Raw genomic sequence first — 22,253 nt, 5'->3', positions numbered from 1 at the left:
TAAGGACTTGGTATTTCCAGGAGACACAGTCTAGTTAGGTTGAAAAGCCCTGAGCTTTAGAAATTACAATCCTTGTTTCTTTCCTGGTTTGGGTGCTTTCTCCTTGGTTACTCCAAAGCCATTTCATGTTGATATTGTGTAGTGTTTAGCTTAGGTAGCCCAGAGACCCTGACTTGAATACTGGCTGTACTATTCCCCTGAAGCATGAACCTAGACAAATTCTGAGTCTTACTATGGTTTCTTCATCTGTAAGGAGAGGTTGATGATGGGCTATCTTCACAAGATTGTTGGGAAGACCAAGTAAGAAGGACATGTCCAACTGATGGACCACAGGACAATTTCCATAAAAAAGGAACTCCCCCTCTTATGTGAATAAAAGTGACACCCTTGTTGCTTAGCAATTCAAACCACAAAGAGCCCAGGATGCTTGTTTGGAGGTCAGCAGAGCAGGGGAAAACTGCACCCTTGAAGCAGCTAATCTTTGGGAAAGATGAACTTGAACTAGTGTTAAAGAGGAAACAGGGAAAAATGTTTTGGAAACAGGATGAATATGCAGAAACAGCTCCTACAACTTAGCCCCTGGCATCTATTCAGCAACTTGTCTTTATATTTAAAGAACATTTTCCTAAGTCAAGGTATAATTAACATATAACATATTACTTTCAGGTGTACAACAGAATGATTTGATATTGTATGTATTGTAAAATGACCACCACAATAAGTTTAGTTAACACCTGGCACCATATGAAGTTACACATTTTTTTTTATTGTGATCAAGACTTTAGGATTTACTAATTTGGCAACTTTCATGTATGTACTAATGTGCTTACATTACACCCCCAGGCGTTGCTTACCTGATAGTTGTAAGTTTGTACCACGTGACCCTCTTCGCCCATCTCACCTCCCCCCTAATGCCCTCCCTCTAGCAACTCCAATATTGTATTAGTTTTAGGTGTACAATATAGTGATTTGATATTTATATACATTACAAAATGCTCACCATAGTAAGTCTAGTTACCATCTCTCATCATAATATTACTGGCTATATTCCCTATGTTGTATCTTTTAATCCCATTCACCTATTTTGTCCTTTCTCCCACTTCTTCCCCTCTGGTGACTAATAATTTATTCTCTGTATTTATGGGTCAATTTTTCCTTTGTTTTGCTTTATTGGTTGTTTCTTAGATTTCAGACATAAGTGAAATCATTAAATATCTGACTTTCTCTGTATAACTTATTTCACTTAGAATAATATCCCTTAGTTCTATGCATGTTGTCACAAATGGCAAGATTTCATTCTTTTTTTATGACTGAATAATATTCCGTTATCTATCTATCTCCCATTGTCATTATCTATTCATCCATGATAGACACTTAGTTGTTTTCATATCTTAGCCATTGTGAATAATGGTGCAACGAACATAGGCATGGATGTATGTTTTCAAATTAGTGTTTTTTTTTAATGTTTATTTTTGAGAGAGAGACACAAAGCATGAGCAAGGGAGAGGCAGAGACAGAGGGAGACACAGAATCTAAAGCAGGCTCCTGGCTCTGAGATGTCAGCACAGAGCCCTACATGGGACTTGAACTCATGAACTAAGAGATCATGACCTGAGCCAAAGTTGTAGGCTTAACGGCCTGAGCCACTCAGGTGCCCCTACTGTTTCTGTTTTCTTTAAATCATTATCTAGTAGTGGGATTGCTAGATCATATGGTAGTTATACTTTTAGTTTTTTGATAAGGCATGCTCCGTAATGTTTCCATAGTAGCTGCACCAATTTATATTCCCACCAATGGGACTCAAGGGTTCCCTTTTCTCATAGCTTGCCCAAACTTGCTATTTCTTTCTTTTTTTATTTTTTATTATTTTAATGTTTTTTTAATTTATTTTTGAGAGACAGAGAGAGACAGTGTGAACAGGAGAGGGTCATAGAGAAAGGAAGATACGGAATGTGAAGCAGGCTCCAGGCTCTGAGCTGTCAGCACAGAGCCTGACATAGGGCTTGAACCCATGAACCATGAGATCATGACCTGAACCAAAGCCGGATGCTTAACTGACTGAGCCACCCAGGTGCCCCAAGACTTGCTATTTCTTGTCTTTTTGATAACAGCCATTCTCACAGGTGTGGGGTGATATCTTATTGTGGTTTTGATTTGCATTTCTCTGATGACTAGTGATGTTGAACACTTTTTCATGTGCTTGCTGGCCATCTGTATGTCTTCTTTAGAAAAAATGTTTATTCAGATCTGATGCCCATTTTTAAATTGGATGGATTGATTGTTTTGCTGTTGGGTTATAGGAGTTATTTATATATTATTATATATATTAACTCATTATCTGATATATGATTTGCACATATTCTCTCCCATTCAATAGGTCACCTTTTCATTCTGTTGATGGTTTTATTTGCTGTGCAGAAGGTAGTAGTCCCATTTGCTTATTTTTCTGCTCTTGTTGGCTTTGCTTTTAGAGTCAGATCTAAAATTATCACCAAGACCACTGTCAAGGAGCTTACCAACTACATTTTCTTCTAGGAGTTTTATAGTTTCAGGTATCACATTCAAGTCTTTAATTCATTTTGAGTTAACTTTTATATCTAGTGTAATATATAGTAGCCTAGTTTCATTCTATGGCATATGGTTGCCAAGTGAATAAATATAAACACAATTTATTAAAGAGACTCTTCTTTTCCTATTGTATATCCTTGCCGCTTTTGTTGTAACTTAATTGACCATGTATGTGTGGGCTTTTCTCTGGGATCCCTATTCTGTTCCATTGATCTATATGTCTGTTTTTATGTCAATACCATACTGTTTTGATTACCATAGCTTTGTAATGTAGTTTGAAATCAGGGAGTGTGATGTGTCTAGCTTTTTCTTTCTCAAGACTTTGGCTATTCAAGGTCCTTTGTGGTACCATACAAATTTTAGGATTGTTTGTTCTATTTCTGTAAAAATAATGCCACTGAGATCAAGAAGATGTGGTATACATATATACATACAATGGAGTACTACATAGCAATGAGAAAGAATGAAATATGGCCTTTTGTAGCAAAGGGGACAGACCTCAAGGGAGTCATGTTAAGTGAAATAACTCAGGCAGAGAAGGACATATACCATATGTATGCACTGATAGGTCTAACAGGAGAAACCTAACAGGGGGCCATGGGAAGTGGAAAGGCGGGGTCGGGGGGGAAAGAGTTAGGGAGAGGGAGTGAGGCAAATCATGAGAGACTCTTGAATACTGAAAACAAACTGAGGGCTAAAGAGGGAGGAGGGAAGGGGTAGGGGGGTGATGGTCATGGAGAGGGGCACTTGTGGGGAAGAACACTGGGTGTTATATGGAAACCAACTTGGTAATAAACTATTTTAAAAAATGCTAAATAATCAAAAAAATAATGCCATTAGAATTTTGATAGGAGTTGCATTGACTCTATAGATTGCTTTGGGTAGTATGGACATTTTAACAACAATAAGTCTTCTAATCCATGAGCATGAAATATCTTTCCATTTATTTTTGTCTTCTTCAATTTCATTCATCATTGTCTTAGAGTATAGGTCTTTTAGCTTTTTGGTCACATTTATTCCTAGATATTTTAATCTTTTTGATGGAATTGTAAATGCGATTGTTTTCTCAATTTCTCCTTCTGACAGTTTGTTGTTAGTGTATAGAAATGCAAAGGGCATCTGGGTGGCTCAGTCAGTTAAGCATCTGACTTCAGCTCAGGTCATGATCTTACAATTCATGGATTTGAGCCCTGCATGGGGCTCTGTGCTGACCGCTCAAGAGCCTGGAGCCTGCTTCAGATTCTGTGTCGTCTTCTTTCTGTGCCTCCCCCACTCACTCGCCCTCTCTCAAAATAAATAAACATTAGAACAAAAGAAATGCAAAAGGTTTTTGTATATTGATTTTGTACCCTGTAAATTTACTGTATTCATTTATTAGTTCTAATTTTTTTTGGTGAAATCTTTTTATGTGAAATCATATTATCCACAAATAGTGAGAATTTTACTTTTTCCTTTCCAATTTGGATGCCTTCTATTTTTATTTATTTTGCTTGCTAATTGAGGTGGCTAAAATTGATAATAATTTGTTGAATAAAAGTGGCAACAGTGGGTGAGCCTCCTTGTCTTATTCCTGATCCTAGAAGAAAGGCTTTCAGTTTTTCACCATTATGTTAGCTGTGGGCTTGCCATACCTGGTCTTCATTATGTTGTGGTATGTTCTTTCTATACACTTTATTGAGAGTTTTTATCATAAATGGACATTGAATTTTGTCAAATGCTTTTTCTGCATGAACTGAGATGACAACATGATTTTTATCCTCCATTTTGTTAAAGTGGTGTGTCACACTGATTGATTTGTAGTTATGGAACCATCTTTGAAGACTTGGAATAAATCCCACCTGATTATGATGTATTTATCCTTCTACTCTATTTCTGAATTTGATTTAACATTTTTTTGAGGAGTTCTGCTTCTAAGTTCATCAGGGATATTACCTTTTCTTTTCCATCCCTATTTCTGTACAGTGTAACATGGGAGTTAGGATCACAGGCATTAAGAGTCAGAATCTCTGGGTTTAAATCCCAATTCTAGCACTTTCTAGCTGTGTGACTTTGGACAAGTTATTTAGCCTCTCTGTGCCTTAGTTTATTTTACTGTAAAATGGAAATTAAAAGAATGCCTACTGTATAGAGTTTTTGTGAAAACTGAGTTAATGTAAGTAATGTATTGGTGTTTGGCACATAGTAAGAACTAAGTAAAAGGGAACTGTCACTTGTATCATTATTGCCGATAATTTAATTCAAGACCTGATAATACTTTACCTGGAATATTTCACTTTTGCCTCCAGACTTTTCCTTCTCTAGTAAATTCATGCTGAGAGCTGCTTTTCTAAAACACAATTTATTCTGTCCCCATCTAGTTCAAACTGTTTAGGATATCAACAGGGAACTGATCAACCGTGGTCTCTGTTGGGGAAGATCACTGAAAAGATGTGATCAGTGGATGTCCCATGAGCTGGATCAGGAACTTGAAGCTCCTCACCCATCTCCCCCTTACCCTTGGAATGCGGGTTCTGCTTGCCTTTCCTGCTCCCAGAGGCTACTCCAAGGACATAGTCTTGAGATGGTAATATGGTGCTAAGAACACTTGTGCAGTATACGTGACTGAACATAGTTAAGACCTCTTCCTAAACCTTTAAGATTTGGCAGGTGGATGCAAGGACCCACTTGCCTTGCTGCCAAGACAAGCCTTGTATAGAAGTTCCCTTTACTTGTTAAAACTCCCAGCTGCTAACCTAGAGTGCCCTGCTTCCGTATTTGGTCTCTCCCCGCCCTCGGTGTATGGGAGCTCGTTTCAGATTACACCCAGGAAGCTCTGGAAAGGGTTGTGAAGCAAGAGTCTTCTAAAACAATGGAACAGGATACAATCATTAAAAAGTATTACCATCGCTTTAACTTCCTTACCTGGGAAGATCTCTTTGATAGATTGTGGAGTGAAGTAGAGCAGGTTACGAAGCAGCGTGTCTCGTTAGAGTCTGTTTATGTGAAATAATTGTGCATGTGTGCAGATATGCCTGGTGGGAAAAGTGAAGGGTGTGTGGGATTGCTGAAGGGTGGGAACATTTGGAGTGACATCTATTTTCATCTTGATGGTTTTGTCTACCACTTGTGTACACAGCTTATATGTCTTTATAACCAGAAATGAAACAATAAACTTATTTTTATTTAAACAATAAAGCCAATGACTTCAAGGCAGAGAGCATAAAGAAATGAAGGAAAAAAAAATGTTAGTAGGGTTTGAACTTAGTGGGTGAGGTTCTGAGTAATTTTCCCAACTTTTCATTAATTTTTCTGTGTAATTTTTCTTGAATGTGTATGAATTGCTTTTATAATTGGGGGAAAAAGATACCCATTTAGCCATGGATGACTGGAGTATGATCAAAACCCAACTAATGTTTATATTATAATCAAAACTCAATGTTAGCCCATCACAACAGGGAACAAACTGACATCTGAGGAAGTCTGCATAAGGGCCTTGTTGTTACTCCTCTCATTCCTTTAAAAAAAAAGCCTTTACTGTAAGAAATAGGGCAAAAATAATATTTTTGGGTAAGAAACAGGCACATAAGGACCTGGTATAAGGCATAACAAACCACTGCTCACTACTGAAAAATTATAATCTGCTGGTACTTTTCCCCATAGACATATGCTTATGTATACATGTGTGTATGCATTTATGTATGTGCATTTATGTACATATGCATGTATGCATGTGGGTATTTATGTGTGTGTCTGCATGCATTTATGGATGTGTGCATTCATACATTACAGGTGGGGTAACTAGACATTTAAAGCAGGTCTCTATGCTTTACTCTAAGTCCCTAAAAAGGGTTAATTATGCCCTTTTTGTCACATACCATCATATTTAAAACACCTCTAAGTAGCTTCAAATATTTTAACATTTTTGTTTTAAACACAATGGATATGGGTAATAGCCTTGCAATTGTAACTCGTCTGTAATTAGATATTACTACAGCAGCAGAAGTGGAGTGTGTCACTGATAATATTTCCCCTCCAACTACTTCTCTCTTTCTGCTAAATATTGATGACATATTTAAGGTAAATCAGAATCACAGTGATTTAAGTAACATTTGCCCTCTGAGGGGAGACTCAAAATTAATTTAAATTATAATTGATTTCTGCAAATAATGGCTTTGCTCCTCCACTGGTTACATTCTTGCCAAGGATAGCTACTGCGCTGGTTTTAAGGTGTGAGACGCCGGAGGGACCGGCGGCAGATGGTAAGGGCTCAGCGCCCTACCCCTGCATGACCTGTAGGCCAGCCTGGTATCCCTACTTTTGTCTACGTCCTGGAGGCTCAGGCCACGCCAGTGCTAAGCACCAAACAAATAAGGAACCTTCGAGTTTAGTGATAGCTGGCTCCATGTTAATCTTTACTCTTACTGTTGTTTCTTTGTGTTACTTAGTCCTTCCATGTTTCTTTTCATCTACACCCTCTATTAGAGACCCTTCCTCTTTAATCTTCAGCATCTGGCAGGAACCCTCTGTCTTTTATTTTGCCCAATTCTTCCAGATTTTTTTCTTTGCTTTCCTAAATGTGGTGTGTCAATTTGTTTCACTTTTATTCTCATCCATCTGATGGTTAATGTCAAAAGCTCTCCATGCCGGCCCGTATTTATCCAACTAATCCCTGGTTCCCTCCATCCTCTCTTCACCTGCATTTATTCCTAAACTGGATCATGACAGTAGTGGATTCATCAGAAGTGACTGTTGGAGGGACTCAGTCGGGGAGAGAAGCACATTGCTGTGGAACAGAAGCCTGGAAGAGTGGTCTTCAGCATGAGCATCAAGATTGGGTTACTTGTTAAATGAATTGGGTGGAATGGGGTCAAGGGTTTCACTATTCTCCTAGATACCTTACGATGAGCTGGGAAAATGGAGGAAGAAGGCACAGGTAACACAGTGAGGATGAGAACCAAAGCTCAGAAGGGACCCCCTTCATGGAGTTGTTGCTCCCCCTGTCATGTCCCCACTCATTGTCTCCTCACCTGACCACCCCTATTTATTTTTTACTTTTCATGAGTAATTCTCATGTTGCTACATCAGTCTTCACTGCACTGGATTCTTCAACAGAACACTACTGATACCCTGTCTTCTCTATGAGACAATGCTCCTTTGTACATGTTAGGCTGTATTGCCTCAGTCTCACTGTTTCCCATTATTGAAGCTCCTCCAGGCTGTAGGCTCTCAATGCCCTCCCTGCTTGCTCCACAGATAATCTTCCCACACCAGTGGTTTCAACCACCATTCTATGTCCCAAGACTCACTAGTTTATATTTGGGCCCAGACTCCTCTCCTTTGGGTTCCAGAGCAGTCTATAAAACTGCCTAGACATTCCATTTAAATGTTTCAGAGGCATCTCAGTGTATCCCCAGACCCCCAGATTCAATTCATACCCTTTTCTTGCTATTGCCAACCTCATGCCTATCCCTGAGCTCTGTGACAAATCTGCTTCCTTTCCTGTGTTACCCACTGGAGTAAATGGCCTGTCCTTCCACTTGTCTATCCATCCAGCTGTCTGTCCATCCATTCATCCATCCACCCACTCATCCATCAATCCACCTACCCATCGATCCATCCATCCATCCACCCATCCATCTATCCAACCATCTTCCTGTGAGTCAGAAACAGAAATATCTCTGACTCCTCTGTCTCTCTTACCCCACATCCTGTCCATTCCATTTGATCAATTACTTCTCTTGAATCTATTTCTCTTCTTTCTTCTCACTTGGGCTACTGAGGAAATCTCTTAACTAGAGTCTCTATCCTATTTATTTTTTACTTTGCAATCAGATTAAATTTCCCAAATGTAAATCTGATGAATACCTACCCCTCTCCTCAAAAAACCCTTTGGTGAGGTTTTCCTTTGCTTTTATAACAAACACTAAAATCCTAAATCTTCCCTAGAAGGCCTGCAGGTCTGGCTTCCATCTCCCTCTACGCCTCACTGGCCTGGCCCCTACTCTCACCCTGCCCACCTCAGGCCACCTGGCTTTCCTTCAGTGCATCAGACTCAAGGGGCCTCCTCGTATGGAGGATCTGTTCATGTGATGCACGCCCCTGTCTGCAACATCCCCTTGCTCTATTCCTTCATTATGGTGAATGGTCTTCCATTTCACACTCTCCAGAAAGCCTTTCCTTACCGCCTGAACAAGTCAATCTTCACGTGACAGAGTCTCACGGTACCTCGTCCTTCTCTTCTTTGTGTCCCTTGACTTTATTTCATTAATTTGTATAATCATTTAATTCATTTGTATAATCACTTAAGTCTCTCCTCCCCTTTTCCTTCCCTGAAAAATGCCAGTTCTTCACGTTTCTACCTTTCCCCTTGCTCCCCCTCACCCGGCTCCAGTCACACTGGGCTCCTGGCTGTTCCCAGCACTGCACCGCACACACTGAGACGGCCTGCCCCTCAGGGCCTCTGCCCGCGCCTGGCTGCCTTCCTCACCTGACTCAGGCCCTGGCATACATCTTATCCCCTCAGAGAGGCCTTTCTTGACCACCACTTAAAAACTGCAACCCCTGCCCTAACACATCTCCTTTCCCTGCTCTATTTTCTATGTTACACACCTCACTTTCTAATACACCTATTATACAGTTTACTTAGTGACTTCCTCTGTGGCCCCTATAAGAATGTCAAGTGCTATACGAGCAAGGAGCTTTGTTCTGTGCTCTGTTCTGTCTCTGACTAGGACAGTGTCTGGCATGCAATAAGCACTCAGTGATATCTGGTGAAAGAATCCCTTTAGCGTGGCCCAGAGCTTGGCACACGGCAGACCAGTACGTCTTTGTTGAATGGACCCCAGAAAGGGAGGAGGGAGGCTTGGCAGGGGCTGCAGATTCTGGCTCCTTATCTTCAATTGCCAGCCCCCAGAAAAGACGACCCCCAGCTCCAAGCTCCCCCCCCCCCCCCCCCCCCCCACCTAGCCAGGAGATTTGGTGTGTTTCTTAATCTCAGAGTTAATTACAAGTAGGAACTGCTGAGAAAATAGGGGGGGCTGTTTTTGTGGTGTGGTGAAAGGGGCATTTGTTTATATTTGGAAAGGGCCAGCTCAGCAAATTTAGAGTGTAAATAAGGAAAAAGTTTAATTTAAGAGCAAAAGCCAATAAACAGTTTTTAAGCACCATTAAAACCATTTTATATGCAAACGATGTTACAAAACAATGAATATGATCATTAAGAACACTTCTTATGTTCTCTGAAAAGCACTAACAAGAATTTCTAAGATACGCTGACTGAACCCCCATAATGCGTGGTCATTCCCATGCCTAGGTGCTAGGAAGCAGGCCTCTTTATCGGTAAAACCAACTTTTCAATAATTATATCATTTCTTAGGGTGCAGTGGGGGGTGGTAATACTCTTCCCCAAGCCTATAAAGAAACAACTGATATGGGTGCATATGTAAGCAGGATTTGGATAAGTATTTATTTTATAGGAGACTATAAATTTTTATTTCAATAATGGGAGGCAGGTTAGGCCATGCTTATTTTTTGTTCTATTTTCCTTTTCACCTCATTTTCCAGAGTGCAGGCTGGTGCCCTCCAGCGAGTGGTCCCCTAGACCAGGCAGAATGCGGACAGCCACATTGGCTACTGCCCTTCTCACATGTGGCCCATTATTAAATGTTCTCTGACATCCTGTTCTGCTCAGTGCCCATTCAGAGCTAGGTGACAACTAATGATAATAGGTTAACAATATATCTATGAGACCCTGTCCCCACTACCCTTCTTAGACAATAGACATGAAGGTGTTAAAAAAGAGCTTCTCAGAAGACACTTAGCAGTGGCAGCTCTGGAATTTCTGTATAGGGATCTGCAGGGTTCAGCTTGGAGGCTGGAGGAATAGCTTGAAACGACCTTTGAACAGCAGGCACACAGTTTTTACTTCGTTGGTATATTCATTTGGGGTGGCCTGGGGAGAGGACGGGGGGGAGGAGCTACAGTCTCCTTAAGCTGCTGTTTGTCACTGACACTGGCCCTTGCAGACCATGATGCTAATGGAGAAAACTTCAAGAAGAGTAGGAAGCCAGTGGGACCAACCATCGAACCATGCACTGAACCATGGTTAGGAGATCTATTCCTGGGTTGGAATCCTGCCTCCACATCTTATTCACCTAACCCTTCACTGTGCCTCAACTGCCTCACCTATAAAACGGATACAATCTTATTACCTGTTTCATGGTATTGTTACAGGGAGCGAGTTCACATGAGTTAACAAGAGGGAAATGCTTAGAGTGGTGTCTAGCATACAGGAAGTGGCGTTTTTTTTTTTTCATTGATCATTCAAAAATATTCCTCAAGTGCCCACCAAGTGCAGGTATTAAGTTCTGCCTCAGGAAAGAGCAGGCTCAAAGTCATACTGAATGGAGGCCAGCCAGTGGGATCTCTGAGCACACTTATTGATTGACACTGCCCACATCTGGGATGTCGTGGGGACAGCAGGACATAGGCTCACCGACACCCTCTTCCACCTGGCATGGGGGGAGGCCCAGGGCATGCTGTGACCTCCCCATTTTATTTTGTGCCCCCCGCTCCCGGAGCTTGTTGTAGAGTTGACGGAATTCCTGGACAGAACCCTGGATTCTCTGGATTCTTTGAACAGTGCAAAGCTTTAGCAGCTCCCAGAGAATATGAAGGGACTTGGAAGGATCTATATTGGTCAACTGATACTTCCCATGACCACTCTCTGGCAAGAAATAATGACGTCACTGAACCCACAGCTCCAGCCCAGCGTCATGTCACCGCAGGATACTGGCGTCAAGAGTGCTCGTCACCTGCCTGGTCTACCCTGTCCTGTGGGTGGGGACACCATCCCTGTTACCTTGGAATCCTCACCGTGGGCCTGGTGTCTGGGGCTCCGTAAGTGTTGACTGAATACACTGAAGGGCAATGAAGCCTTAGATCTATCGGAAGCATCTTCTCCCTAAAAAGAACTCTGACAGGATCACTGGAAGCACTGAGTATATGGACAGACAAAACACGCAGAGCTAGCACTTGTCACCTGCAAAACCAGTGGTTGGGACTTCTTATGAGTGGCCAGAAGGAGAACCTGGTATGCCCATGCCCAGTCAGGATGGTTTGTTCCTATTATGTGTAGACCCCACCCTCTCCTTTTCACAGTACCACACCCTGGAGATCTGCCCTGTCCAATATGGGAGCCACCAGTCTCATGCACTATTTAAATTCAAGATAATTAAAGTTAAATACAACTTAAATCTCAGTTCTTCATTGCATCAGTCACATTTCAAGTGCTCACATGGCGTTTGGCCACTGGTTCACAGAGCACAGACACAGAACACTTTCACACTCACAGTAGCTTCTCTCCTGTCCTTCCAAGAAATGTGAACTTAGATACATACAATGCCGCTGTACTTTCACAATCAGTAAAGCTAATGCATTGTTCCCTGGATGTTCCAAATGTTTCCAGTTGGTTCTCTCAATATGTAGCAAGGCATGAGCTACACGCTCTCCAGCTCTATTCTCACATTGTGCGTTTGTTTGAATTTATGTATCTTCAGAAATAGTATTAATTCTGCTAGTACTTGTCAGCACATTGGGGCAGTCCTGTGTGGCTTGAAGCAGTTTAATGCAGGGGATGGATGGCTCCAGCCCCGGGAGAAGGAAGCTCAGCGATCCCCCGCGCGTCCCAGCATCGTTACGGCACATTAATGAGGTCGGGCTCGATTTAAACGCCGTCTGAGGCATTATGGATTGGCAACATTCAGCTTCACGGGAGCTGGGATTTCTGAGATAGAATCCTCGCTCTTTTGCTAATGAGTGTTGTGATATGGGGACTATCATTTAACTTGTGAGTTTCAGTTTCCTGTCCTCAAAATGGGGCTATTCCTGACCTACCTAACCCGAGTGTCTGGAGGATTAATGAGTTAATGCTTGCTGAGAACTCTGAGCTCCGTGCATTAAGGCTTGTTGCACATCATTATTTCTATTCATCCTCATGTCGCAGCTGGGAAACATCAGACCATTATGCTTACTCCTAAAATGCATTTTCTTCCTCACCATTTTAACATTACCTACATTACCCAAACCCTAAATCTAAAAGTAAAACTAGTTCCACAGCAAGACACATTGATATAGTGGGAGTATTTAGCTAGTTTTCCCCTTCTTTAATATGAGCAGAACACCGGCTTTTCCAGAAGGATGAAGGCAGTAATTGCACTGTAAATTCTCACTGCGTGAGGCTGGTGGTCAATCGTTGCAGATGCAAAAAGAAAGTTACACCACAGCACAACTATGCTGTCAACGCTTACATGCAATGATATTCCCATATCTGTTCTTCATTCTGTTCTCGTCTTTCTTCGCGGAGTCCCATGGTGCAGACTGCCCTTCAAAGAAACTCTGGAAGAAAGAGAAAAGTGACAAGGAGAATTACAATTTGGTGCAGTAAACACAGGATCTTAACGATGGAGGATGTTCTTAAAAAATGTGTGGCAAGGGTCAAGAAGGGAAAAGGATGCTCCCAGGAACGAGAGAATGGATTAAATATGTTCACTTTTTGTTTTTCTTTACTTACCACATTACAAACACGGTTGGGGGCTGAAGTGTAAATTTAGTTTATCGCACGAGCCTTGAAAATGGTGGACTCATTCCATCTGACTTTAATTAATTTAATATAGGAAAAATGAGTCTGTCCCTCAAAGTCTGAATTATATTACCATTTCTCAATATTCTCATTAGAGATGCAAAGATGTCATTCTTCTTCCCAATTGCTAACTGAAAGAAGGTGATTTTGGGTTAAAACTGTAAAGGTAGGTTAGCTATGACTTCATGCCTTCAAGGCTAAAATTCTGTAATAAATTCTGCCAAAGTTTTCTCTTCCTTTTGAATGGAGCTTAGATGTCCATTTATTTAAGGATTTGGCATTATTATGCCAGGGTCTTTAATCTTCATGTTATTAGTCATATATATATTTTTCTGTTCAAGTTATAATGAAAATGTCCTTTGAAATCAGTTGACAAGTGAAAAAAAGTCTGAGACTTTTATTTCCACTTCAGTTCACATTCTCTTTTATCCTTGTGTAGCCAAGTATATAGAGAGGGAAGGGGAAGAAGGACGGAAGCAAGAAGCAGTTAGTGAAACGGATTTCTTATCTTTGCCACAGCTACTCTTCCTCTTCCTTCTTGGCAATAACTGGGAAAGGAGAGGGAGGAGGAGGGAGAAGATATAAAGGTAGAGCGGATGAGTGAGGGCACCATTCTGAGACGCTTCGGGGCCAGAGATGTGGTGTCAGGAACTCACACCCTCACTCATGCCCAGGGTGGCTTTTCAAGTTCTCTCTTTAGAACTGAAGCTCCTCATCTGTCTCCCTTCCAGGGTTTGGCCATCTTGCCCATTTCCAACCATTACCAATATTTAGTGATAAGTCTGTGTTTCAACGGGACCCATTTGTTATCCCTTTCTACAGGTCCAGTTCATTAGCTACACCGCACTGGTATTGCTGTAGTGGGTAAGACACCTGCTCACAGGCTCCACAAGGGAGCCTCACCTCCTGGCATGTTGCACAGACCTGACCACACAGTGGATGGTGTTTGGCTCATTCTACTGTCTCTACCACCAGACTGTAAACTCTTTGAGGGCAGGAACTGCGCAGTTTCATTGCTTTGTGCAGAGGTTATGCCTCATGGCAGGAATCCAACAATTAGCTATTAAGGGAATGAACGACGGCAGTGTTTGGTGACGGTCTCAAGACAAAGCTTCACTCGTGGAGCTTAAGTGTGCGAGGGGCTCAGTACTTGGGAAACCTGCCGATGTACAGTTTGTGAATCCACACCTTCTCCTGATATGTATTGATCCTGCTGTCACCAAAGAGCTCAGTGACCATCAGAGACTGGCTGGAGAAGTGCCCCGTCCCAGCGTGGAACCACTGGTACCAGTCCCTCCATGGAACAAAGCAGCAGAGACACCCCATTTTATATCACACGACGGTGAAAAAATAACACTGCAAACATGAGCATTACAGTTTTAAATTGCCTGTCTTAATTTAAGGTACCTTAGTCACGATCACCCTTGACACCTTATTACCATAATAGTTCTTACATTGTGTTTATCATTTTGAAAAAACATGGCAGCAGACTAGGATCTGATGTACTATATGCCTATAGCTCTGTTAACAGAGTCATACCCTACATTGTTAATTGAAGGGTAAATACTTCATGATTTGAGGAGAAATTACAGGCAAAACCATTTTCAGGTTACTAATAAATTAGGCCAATAGAAATACTAGCAATGAAAATCACTAGTTAATTCCCTCAGGAACAAGACCATCATATTTATTCAGACATGTAACTTCTATTCTGCTATGAAATACGTATCTAAAAATAGCTTCAGGGCTTTCAGAGTCATACTCTTTCTCTGAATAGTGTCTTTGTTACTCTATGAATGACAATTATTTTACAGTTGAGTAATAACTATTATCTGACTGCCCTCATAACAGTTTAATTCTACTTTGAGTTTGTCGTGATGTAAATGCCAATTTCAATCCCTCCTGCCTTTTCCACCCATCCAGAAGTTTTCAGGTTTTGCTTTTTTGTAGAAAGATGAAGAAGGGAAAAGTCTTCCAGGACAATCCATGGCCTCTGACGAATGTTATCACAGGGCATGTGGGCATGTATGTGTGTGCGTGGGCGTGTGACTGAGACAGACAGACAGACAGACAGACAGACACACACACAATATCAACAGTGGACTAGGGGGACAGGTACTTGTAAACTAGTAAAGATAATGCTCCTAGGTCACCTGAGGCAAAGCCACATGCATCCCTTCCCTCTCCGACAAGATGATGTTCTCCTGAAGGGAAGGTGGGCACATCATAGCTCTTTTTTTTTTTTTAATGTTTTTATTTTTGAGAGAGAGAGAGAGAGAGAGAGAGAGAGAGAGCGAGCGCATGAGCACAGGAGGGTCAGAGAAAGAGGGAGACACAGAATCCGAAGACAGGCTCCGGGCTCTGACCTGTCAGCACAGTGCCTGACGTGGGGCTCGAATCCATGAACCATGAGATCATGAGCCGAAGTTGGATGCTTAACCAAGTGAACCATCCAGGCATCCTTGACATCACAGCTTTTTCTTTAGCATTTGTGACAATCATAAGCCTTCCTATAGCCCTTGCATTTATTTTTATTTTTAGCCCTTGTTTTTAAAAATAGTTCTTGTAACCTCATGTTTTCATGTAACTGGTGACCAGGAAACAGACAGAAACCAACAATGAAATGACAATCGATCCCCTTACATTTGATCATGGCATACAGCTTATGGCATGTTTTCCTAAGGTGAGGCCCAAGTGCTATCCACTTCCAAGCACTTACTTTGGTGCACTTATGAAGTGTGTGAAGAATGAATGAGACCACTGTCTCAACTAAAGCTCATCAGAGTGGTCAGGCAAGGCGGGATGTCTCCCTGCTCTAAAGCTGAGGCACATGAGATGCCGAAAGAACACAACCAGTTCACAACACACCGGCCGGGTCAGGCCTCAGTGGTTTTCGGCTCTTAATCCACCGCTCCTTTTGTGCCACGCCTCCCCTGACAAGAGCTCTGAAACCCTGTTTCAATACACGTGGCCAACGACTGCTTTCCACACCTGGATCACATCTCCTTGTCTCTAAATGAAGGTTTACAACAAGAGAATATAAAAGAAGTCAAGTAAACTTCATTTACTTTTACCAAACAGGAAGTTTTCTGATCGCGTAGGACAATGTGCTGGCGGCAGGGAAACAGCCCCAGGAGAGCAGAAGTGGGAGGGCATTCTTGCCTCTAGCCTCCACGCCTTCCTATCCAGGAATTATGTGAATTCCTTTTAAGTGGAAAAATGTATTTCTTTTTTTCTGAAAGGCAAAACAATACACAACAAAAAGTGCTAATCCATGAAAAAGATGAGGTGACTACTGCTATCCATTGCGTCCTGACTCCATATGGACATTGTGACCAGGTCTTGCATTTTCTGGAATTGTTCTGCTTCCACTTGTATAGCCCATCTCCCCCTGAATACATTTGCAATGATGAGAACCACAGGTCTTTATCTTTTGCTTAGAAAAGAAGTAATTTATCTATGGGGAGTATAGAGAGAGAAAAAAAAAGGGTTTTCTGTATTGACTTGGCTTCTGTTACCTTTTGTTAATGGTGATGATGATATTTTTATTTTCTAAGATGGACCCAGTTTTAAATGCTATGGCATTTTGTTAGTATACATTACCTGTTTCAATTTCTAGTTAGAAAATAAAACTTCATCTATAGCCCTAGAGCCATTCGGCATTTCAAGAAACTGTGACACGATAGATAGGTCTTCTACACCGTGAGTTCCTGCTTTTCTGGTTTGGGAATTCTAAGCAAGAATCATAATCAAGGCAGGAAAGCAGTTCATCAAGGCCCTAGAATACGGCATCCTATCCAGTTTGTAGCGAAGACTGACACAGATATGCAACTCCAGATGTAGCAGACAGACCCCCTCTACTCCTCATTCTCCCAAGAGACTGAGACTTTTGACCACTGTGACCCACCTCTTTTTTTTTTCCAGGCCATGAGATGGACCAATAGTCACCAATAAATCTACCAGTGAAACACATCTGAGGGAAATTAAGTGATTTTGGGATGCAATCATTGTCCTATTTCATGTAATTTTTTACTTTTAAATATTTTCTCTCCAGTTTCACTGAGATACACTTGACATGCAGCAATGGATAAGTTGAAGGCGTGCAGTATAATGGTATGAGGTATGTATCTTGTGAAATAATTATTGCTGTAGGTTTAGTTAGTGTCCATGAACTCACAGAAGTACTTAAATATCTCTTAATAAATTAAGCAAATCAAACACATTTCATAGGATTTTCTTCTGTGGATTTTTTTAAAATTTGGGCAAGGTTCTTTAGCTATCCTTTTTTTTTTCCATCTTCAGGAAGGTCAAAAGTTATGTACGCCTTTACAATTACATAAATTGACTGTTTTGAGAAGACCTCTACTCTGAACCAATGTCTTTTGGGAGGTAAGGAGCCACCGTATATTTTATGTAGTGTCTAGAGAAGGGCTGCTCCTCTAAGATTTCTTGAAAGTAAAGTCAACAAGGTTTTGAACCCCCCTAGTGCTGAGAAAATAGAACTCTGTTCCTTGAAGGAATCAGAGGATTACTGAGCACATGCCAATGTCTGGCATCTGTCTGGGGTGGGTGGTGGTTCTCTGCTTATCACCTCTTATGTTTTCCTGTGTCTGAGACCAACCCTTATGTCCAAGTTCAAGTATAACCTACAACTCCTTGATATCTCATCTCATAGTTTTTGCTTGATGGTTATGAGCAGGTTCACTAAAATCAAATTTAACCAAAGCACAGGCGTGCTTTTTAAAAAGAGGTCCAGTGAGAGACAGCCAGTGCAATAGGTAAGGGAAGAACAGCTAAAATCATCCTGTAGCAACCGGTGACTTCCTTTCCTGGGGGCAGCTGCATAAGGGTACGCTTGGGAGACAGATGATGACAGCCCACACTCTCAGGATGGTTTTTATAGGAGGAATTTAAAATACAGTATGGACATTTAGGCAATATTTAGTGTTTAGCACAGAGTTTTAATATGCACATACAATTTAACACACCAACAATGGACTTTTTATTATGAAAAAAACATTTTATGTATTTTGGGGATTTAAGTTGATGGTCTCACTGCACCTTCTGTTAGAATTTTCATAAATATACCTATGCTTTGACTCTACTTAAAATGTAATTAAAGTGTTTCCTCTGACTACCTTAGCTCATATATACTGAGAAAAAGGCAGCAAACCTGGGAACCACTCTGAAAGAGTAATAGGTCTCAGAAACAATAAAAATGAAACCAGGCGGGCTCCAGTGAATACCAATGACTTCACTCTACGATGCTGTGCTCTCCCTGGGCACAGAGCAGAAGGAAATTGAACATCCCGCATACAGTCATTTCTTTCTGAATGGAAACATGTCTTTGTGATTCGATAACCTCCTCCCCCACCCCACATACCACTATCATTTTCCAGGAGATACAATTATACAACTCAGTTGCCCAACTCAAGAGAATGTTACTCCAAAATGATGCAGTCCGTTATAAATGCCACAGCTCCCAGATATTAAAAAAGGAGTGAAAAAGAATTCTATTCAACAGAAAAGCTGCCAGGAAGAAAGGGATGCAGGTCAAGGCTGTACATAATGTACAGTATGTTTTCAGGCAGTGCAGGGTCACCTTTTTTTCAGAAAGCTTCTGAAATGGAATTTTCCCTCCCTTTTTCATATGAATAAAACCGAGCACATAAAATGACTAAAGCCGTCACCCTGAAAGAAGGAAGGTGAACTCGCTGGGGCAGGCAAAGTCTGCGAACTTTCTTTGTTTTCTGCACATACTTCTCCTCCTGGTTCTCCCAGGCACTGCATTTTTATTAGGGCCATATAAGCCACTTACTGCTATTGCACGAAAGCAGCTGAAGACGCCTAAAACTGCCTGATGGGCCACAGAGTGGAGTGCGGATGGGAAGGTGGCTGCAAGATGTGCCCCTGTGTGGTCTGCGGTCACAGCCAGTCTCCAGTGTCCTGGACAGAGGCAGCCGGAAGCGGCATGCGATGCTTTAAGGGCAAATGAGGTTGGGGCAGGGTAAAAGCCAGAGTCTAGACATACAAACTGTCACGGTTAGACCACCTGAAATCTAAATGTGAACACTGCTTGGTATTTTTAAAGTAGCTAATCAGTCTCAGCACTTCAAATGGTCATGTTTTACTGAGATGTAGTCCAATTCCCAATTTTGCAGAATTTTTGTATTTTGCAGGAGGGTCCAGGTGTGTGATAATCTTGGCAATAGTCATTCTGCCTTTCTTTACCTAACATCTCTTTCTCTTTTGATAACAGAATTGAGGTTTCCAGTCTGAAAATACTATACGATGTTTCCAAGCCCAGAAAACAGTCAGTTAGCAGAAGCTAGGACCCGGACCCCAGGCCATATTGGCTTTAAACTCTGTGCTGCTCCTTCTTGACCACAAAGCTGGCCAAGAACACATGGCTGTGTGCCTACTGCATTGCACTATGCACACAGCATTATGAAGTCACTCTGGTCATGGGTCATAAGCCAAGCCACCAAGAATTTCTGGTTTCCACTCATTATGGAATAAACCTATTCGACTACACACAGCTCTGCACCATCTGTGCAGCGATTTCCTCAGGGAGGGATGCTCAGTCTACCTGCTTTTCTTGAAATGGGCCCAATGTCAAAGTCTCTCCTTACTTTCCACCTACAGAATCAGTGCGGTAGTAAGCTCCTGCTAATGACGGGACATATCCCTCAAGTGTATGGAAGCAGAAAAAAACCTGACCATTACTGATCAAGTGGCCAGAGAGAAAAACCACTCTTGCACTGAGTGATGAAGGAAAAGTGGGGACAATCGCTGCACAGCACTGGCTCTTGCTGAACCTCCCATGGGCGGTGCCAATAGCCCATGGGATTACAGAGACTGAGGCAGGTAATGTGGCTTAGCATTTTTTTTAATGTTTATTTATTTTTGAGAAAGAGAGAGAGAGAGAGAGAGAGAGAGAGCGAGCCAGCGCTAGGGGGAAGAGAGAGAGAGGGAGACACAGACTATGAAGCAGGCTCCAGGCTCTGAGCTGTCAGCACAGAGCCCGACGTGGGGCTTGAACTCACAAACTGTGAGATCATGACTGGAGCCCAAGTCAGATGCTTAACCGACTGAGTAACCCAGGTGTCCCATGGTGGCTTTAAAAGGGGGGCTACTTTGATGTATCTAGAATGAGTTTCTGCTGAGCATTAATTTTAAGAGGCAGAGCATAGTTGTTTGGGGATACTCAGCCTTTTTGTGTCCGGCATCCTTCTCTTTAAACCCTGGAGGAGTGCTTAATGATGAAGTTGTACGTTCTTGGCAGTGCCCGGCGACCCCTCCTATGTGGGATGCCTTCTCTGGGATGGACGCCTGTCCTCCCACACACACATGATGAAACTCACACCCACTGATGATACAGAGGCCGCTTAGAGTTTTGGGGAGTCCTTGATTTCTGGGTTCAGAAGGGACTCTCAAGGGCTGACCATGAGGAGGACCTTTCTCAGTTTGGAACTTCAGGGCTGCTTTTGCAGCTACATTTTTCTAGATGGTTCTGACAGGGGCTCTGCTGCTTACACACAGTGAGGACAGGCATGGTGGAGGGATTTTGTAGCACATTAATTTAGTATACACAAAGTCTACTTCTTTGACTTGGGCATTGTCTATCTCTTGATCATGGGGGACATCATGAAAATCAATCAATTTTGTGAAAATTCTGGAATTGGGATCTGGCCCTGTCCTCACTGCAAGTCCATGGACACCGCAGTGAATGGAGTGTCAGAACACTGATGCCAATGAGTGCCCTGTCACAGAGGGCACCAACAAGAAGACTGCTTTATTTTAAAAGCAGGCAAAAGCATCCAATTCAACCATTTTGTAGTCTCTAAATCACTCTGGGTTTGAGTCCTTCTTCCAGGATTGCCACCCACAGTTCAGAGAAAGAGCAATTTTCATTTCCTCTCAGATGCAGATCTTGCCAGGGTTTGCGATGTTAATACCTCTCCAGAACTATAATTTCCTCTACCTCTGCACCTGCCTTGAAAGAGTGATTTGTCAGGGAGCCTGGGCTAAAGGTGCCCAGATCTTCAGAGATGAGTAAGAGTCCCTCTTAGGGAAAAGGAATCTCTAAAACACCGAGAGAACAATTAGTTGCTTTTGTACAAATGTAGCTGCTCCTTTCCTTCTGAGACAGTCAGAAAAGTTGAGTTCTACTTATCTCTTGCCTGCATTATTTCCATAGTAGCTTCCTGCCTGGTTGTTTTGCCGCCCACTAGTTTATACACTTTTCCCAGAGTGAGTTCTTAAAAACACACTTGGGCACCTGGCACTTTCTTATTTGAAAACCCAGTCATGCTTCCCTACTGACAACATGGCGGTCATAAGGACGGATAGACTTCACATGCACAACACACTTAATGCACAGTGAGCACTCAATCAGTGTGCTAGCAATTACTGCTCATGTTCTAATATTAAAGCTTCAGGCTTTGATGGCAATACATCCTTAAACTGACTTTGCTGCCTCTTTTGTTACTGTCTCTCTGATAATAATCTTTTCCTTTTTTTTCCTTCTAGTGGTCTATATTTTTCCTCCATGATTCTATGGAGTAGAAGTGGGGTGATTGTTTTGTTCTTGACCCCTCTTAAAAAAATTGAACATCCTTTCCATCATGTTTCTTGGAGAGCTGTGTGTTTTAAAATATCCTCACCTAAGAAACCATGGCACATAAACTTCATCAAATGTGACTGAAAGTCTAAGGATACATTTTTAGATTTGACAGGTTTGGAAATGAATAAGCGTAGCAGAAAAAGAAACTTTAATGAGAGGTTTGTGGCTCTCTTTTTGACATCTCTTAATTTATAAAATCTATCAGTACCATTCCCAGGTTCTTCCTGCAGTACCTAAGTCAGAGCGACTAAAGATAAAAAATGTAGAAGGGAGAATTACCTTAGAAATTTGGAAACCAAAGTTAGAAATACCTTTTCAAATAGTTTGGTGAAGAATAATTGCATTTTAATTTATGCTGTCAAAAGTTCAATGTCTACTCCTAAAAGCAAACACTTTTATTGAAAATTATAACCCATGATGAAATTAGAGTCCTAGCTGGTT

The 22,253-nt window shown here is 41.8% G+C and overlaps 1 protein-coding gene and 1 long non-coding RNA gene across 2 annotated transcripts in view; one reads left to right on the top strand and one right to left on the bottom strand.

Annotated features, from left to right (window-relative positions):
- PTPRM (protein tyrosine phosphatase receptor type M) overlaps positions 1 to 22,253 on the bottom strand; it is a 755,728-nt gene that overhangs the window by 65,498 nt on the left and 667,977 nt on the right. The window contains exon 22 of the mRNA XM_029921584.1: positions 12,855 to 12,942. Within this exon, the coding sequence (XP_029777444.1) occupies positions 12,855 to 12,942 (88 nt within the window). The remainder of the gene's footprint in view (positions 1 to 12,854; positions 12,943 to 22,253) is intronic.
- On the top strand, positions 19,714 to 21,811 carry LOC115277880. The gene is made up of 2 exons (XR_003902556.1): positions 19,714 to 20,053; positions 21,719 to 21,811. It is a non-coding gene; the product is annotated as an uncharacterized LOC115277880 (long non-coding RNA).

Source organism: Suricata suricatta, chromosome 14 (genome assembly GCF_006229205.1).
Source record: "Suricata suricatta isolate VVHF042 chromosome 14, meerkat_22Aug2017_6uvM2_HiC, whole genome shotgun sequence".
In the NCBI taxonomy this organism is placed as follows: domain Eukaryota; kingdom Metazoa; phylum Chordata; class Mammalia; order Carnivora; family Herpestidae; genus Suricata; species Suricata suricatta.
This window is presented reverse-complemented; position numbering and strand designations above follow the sequence as displayed.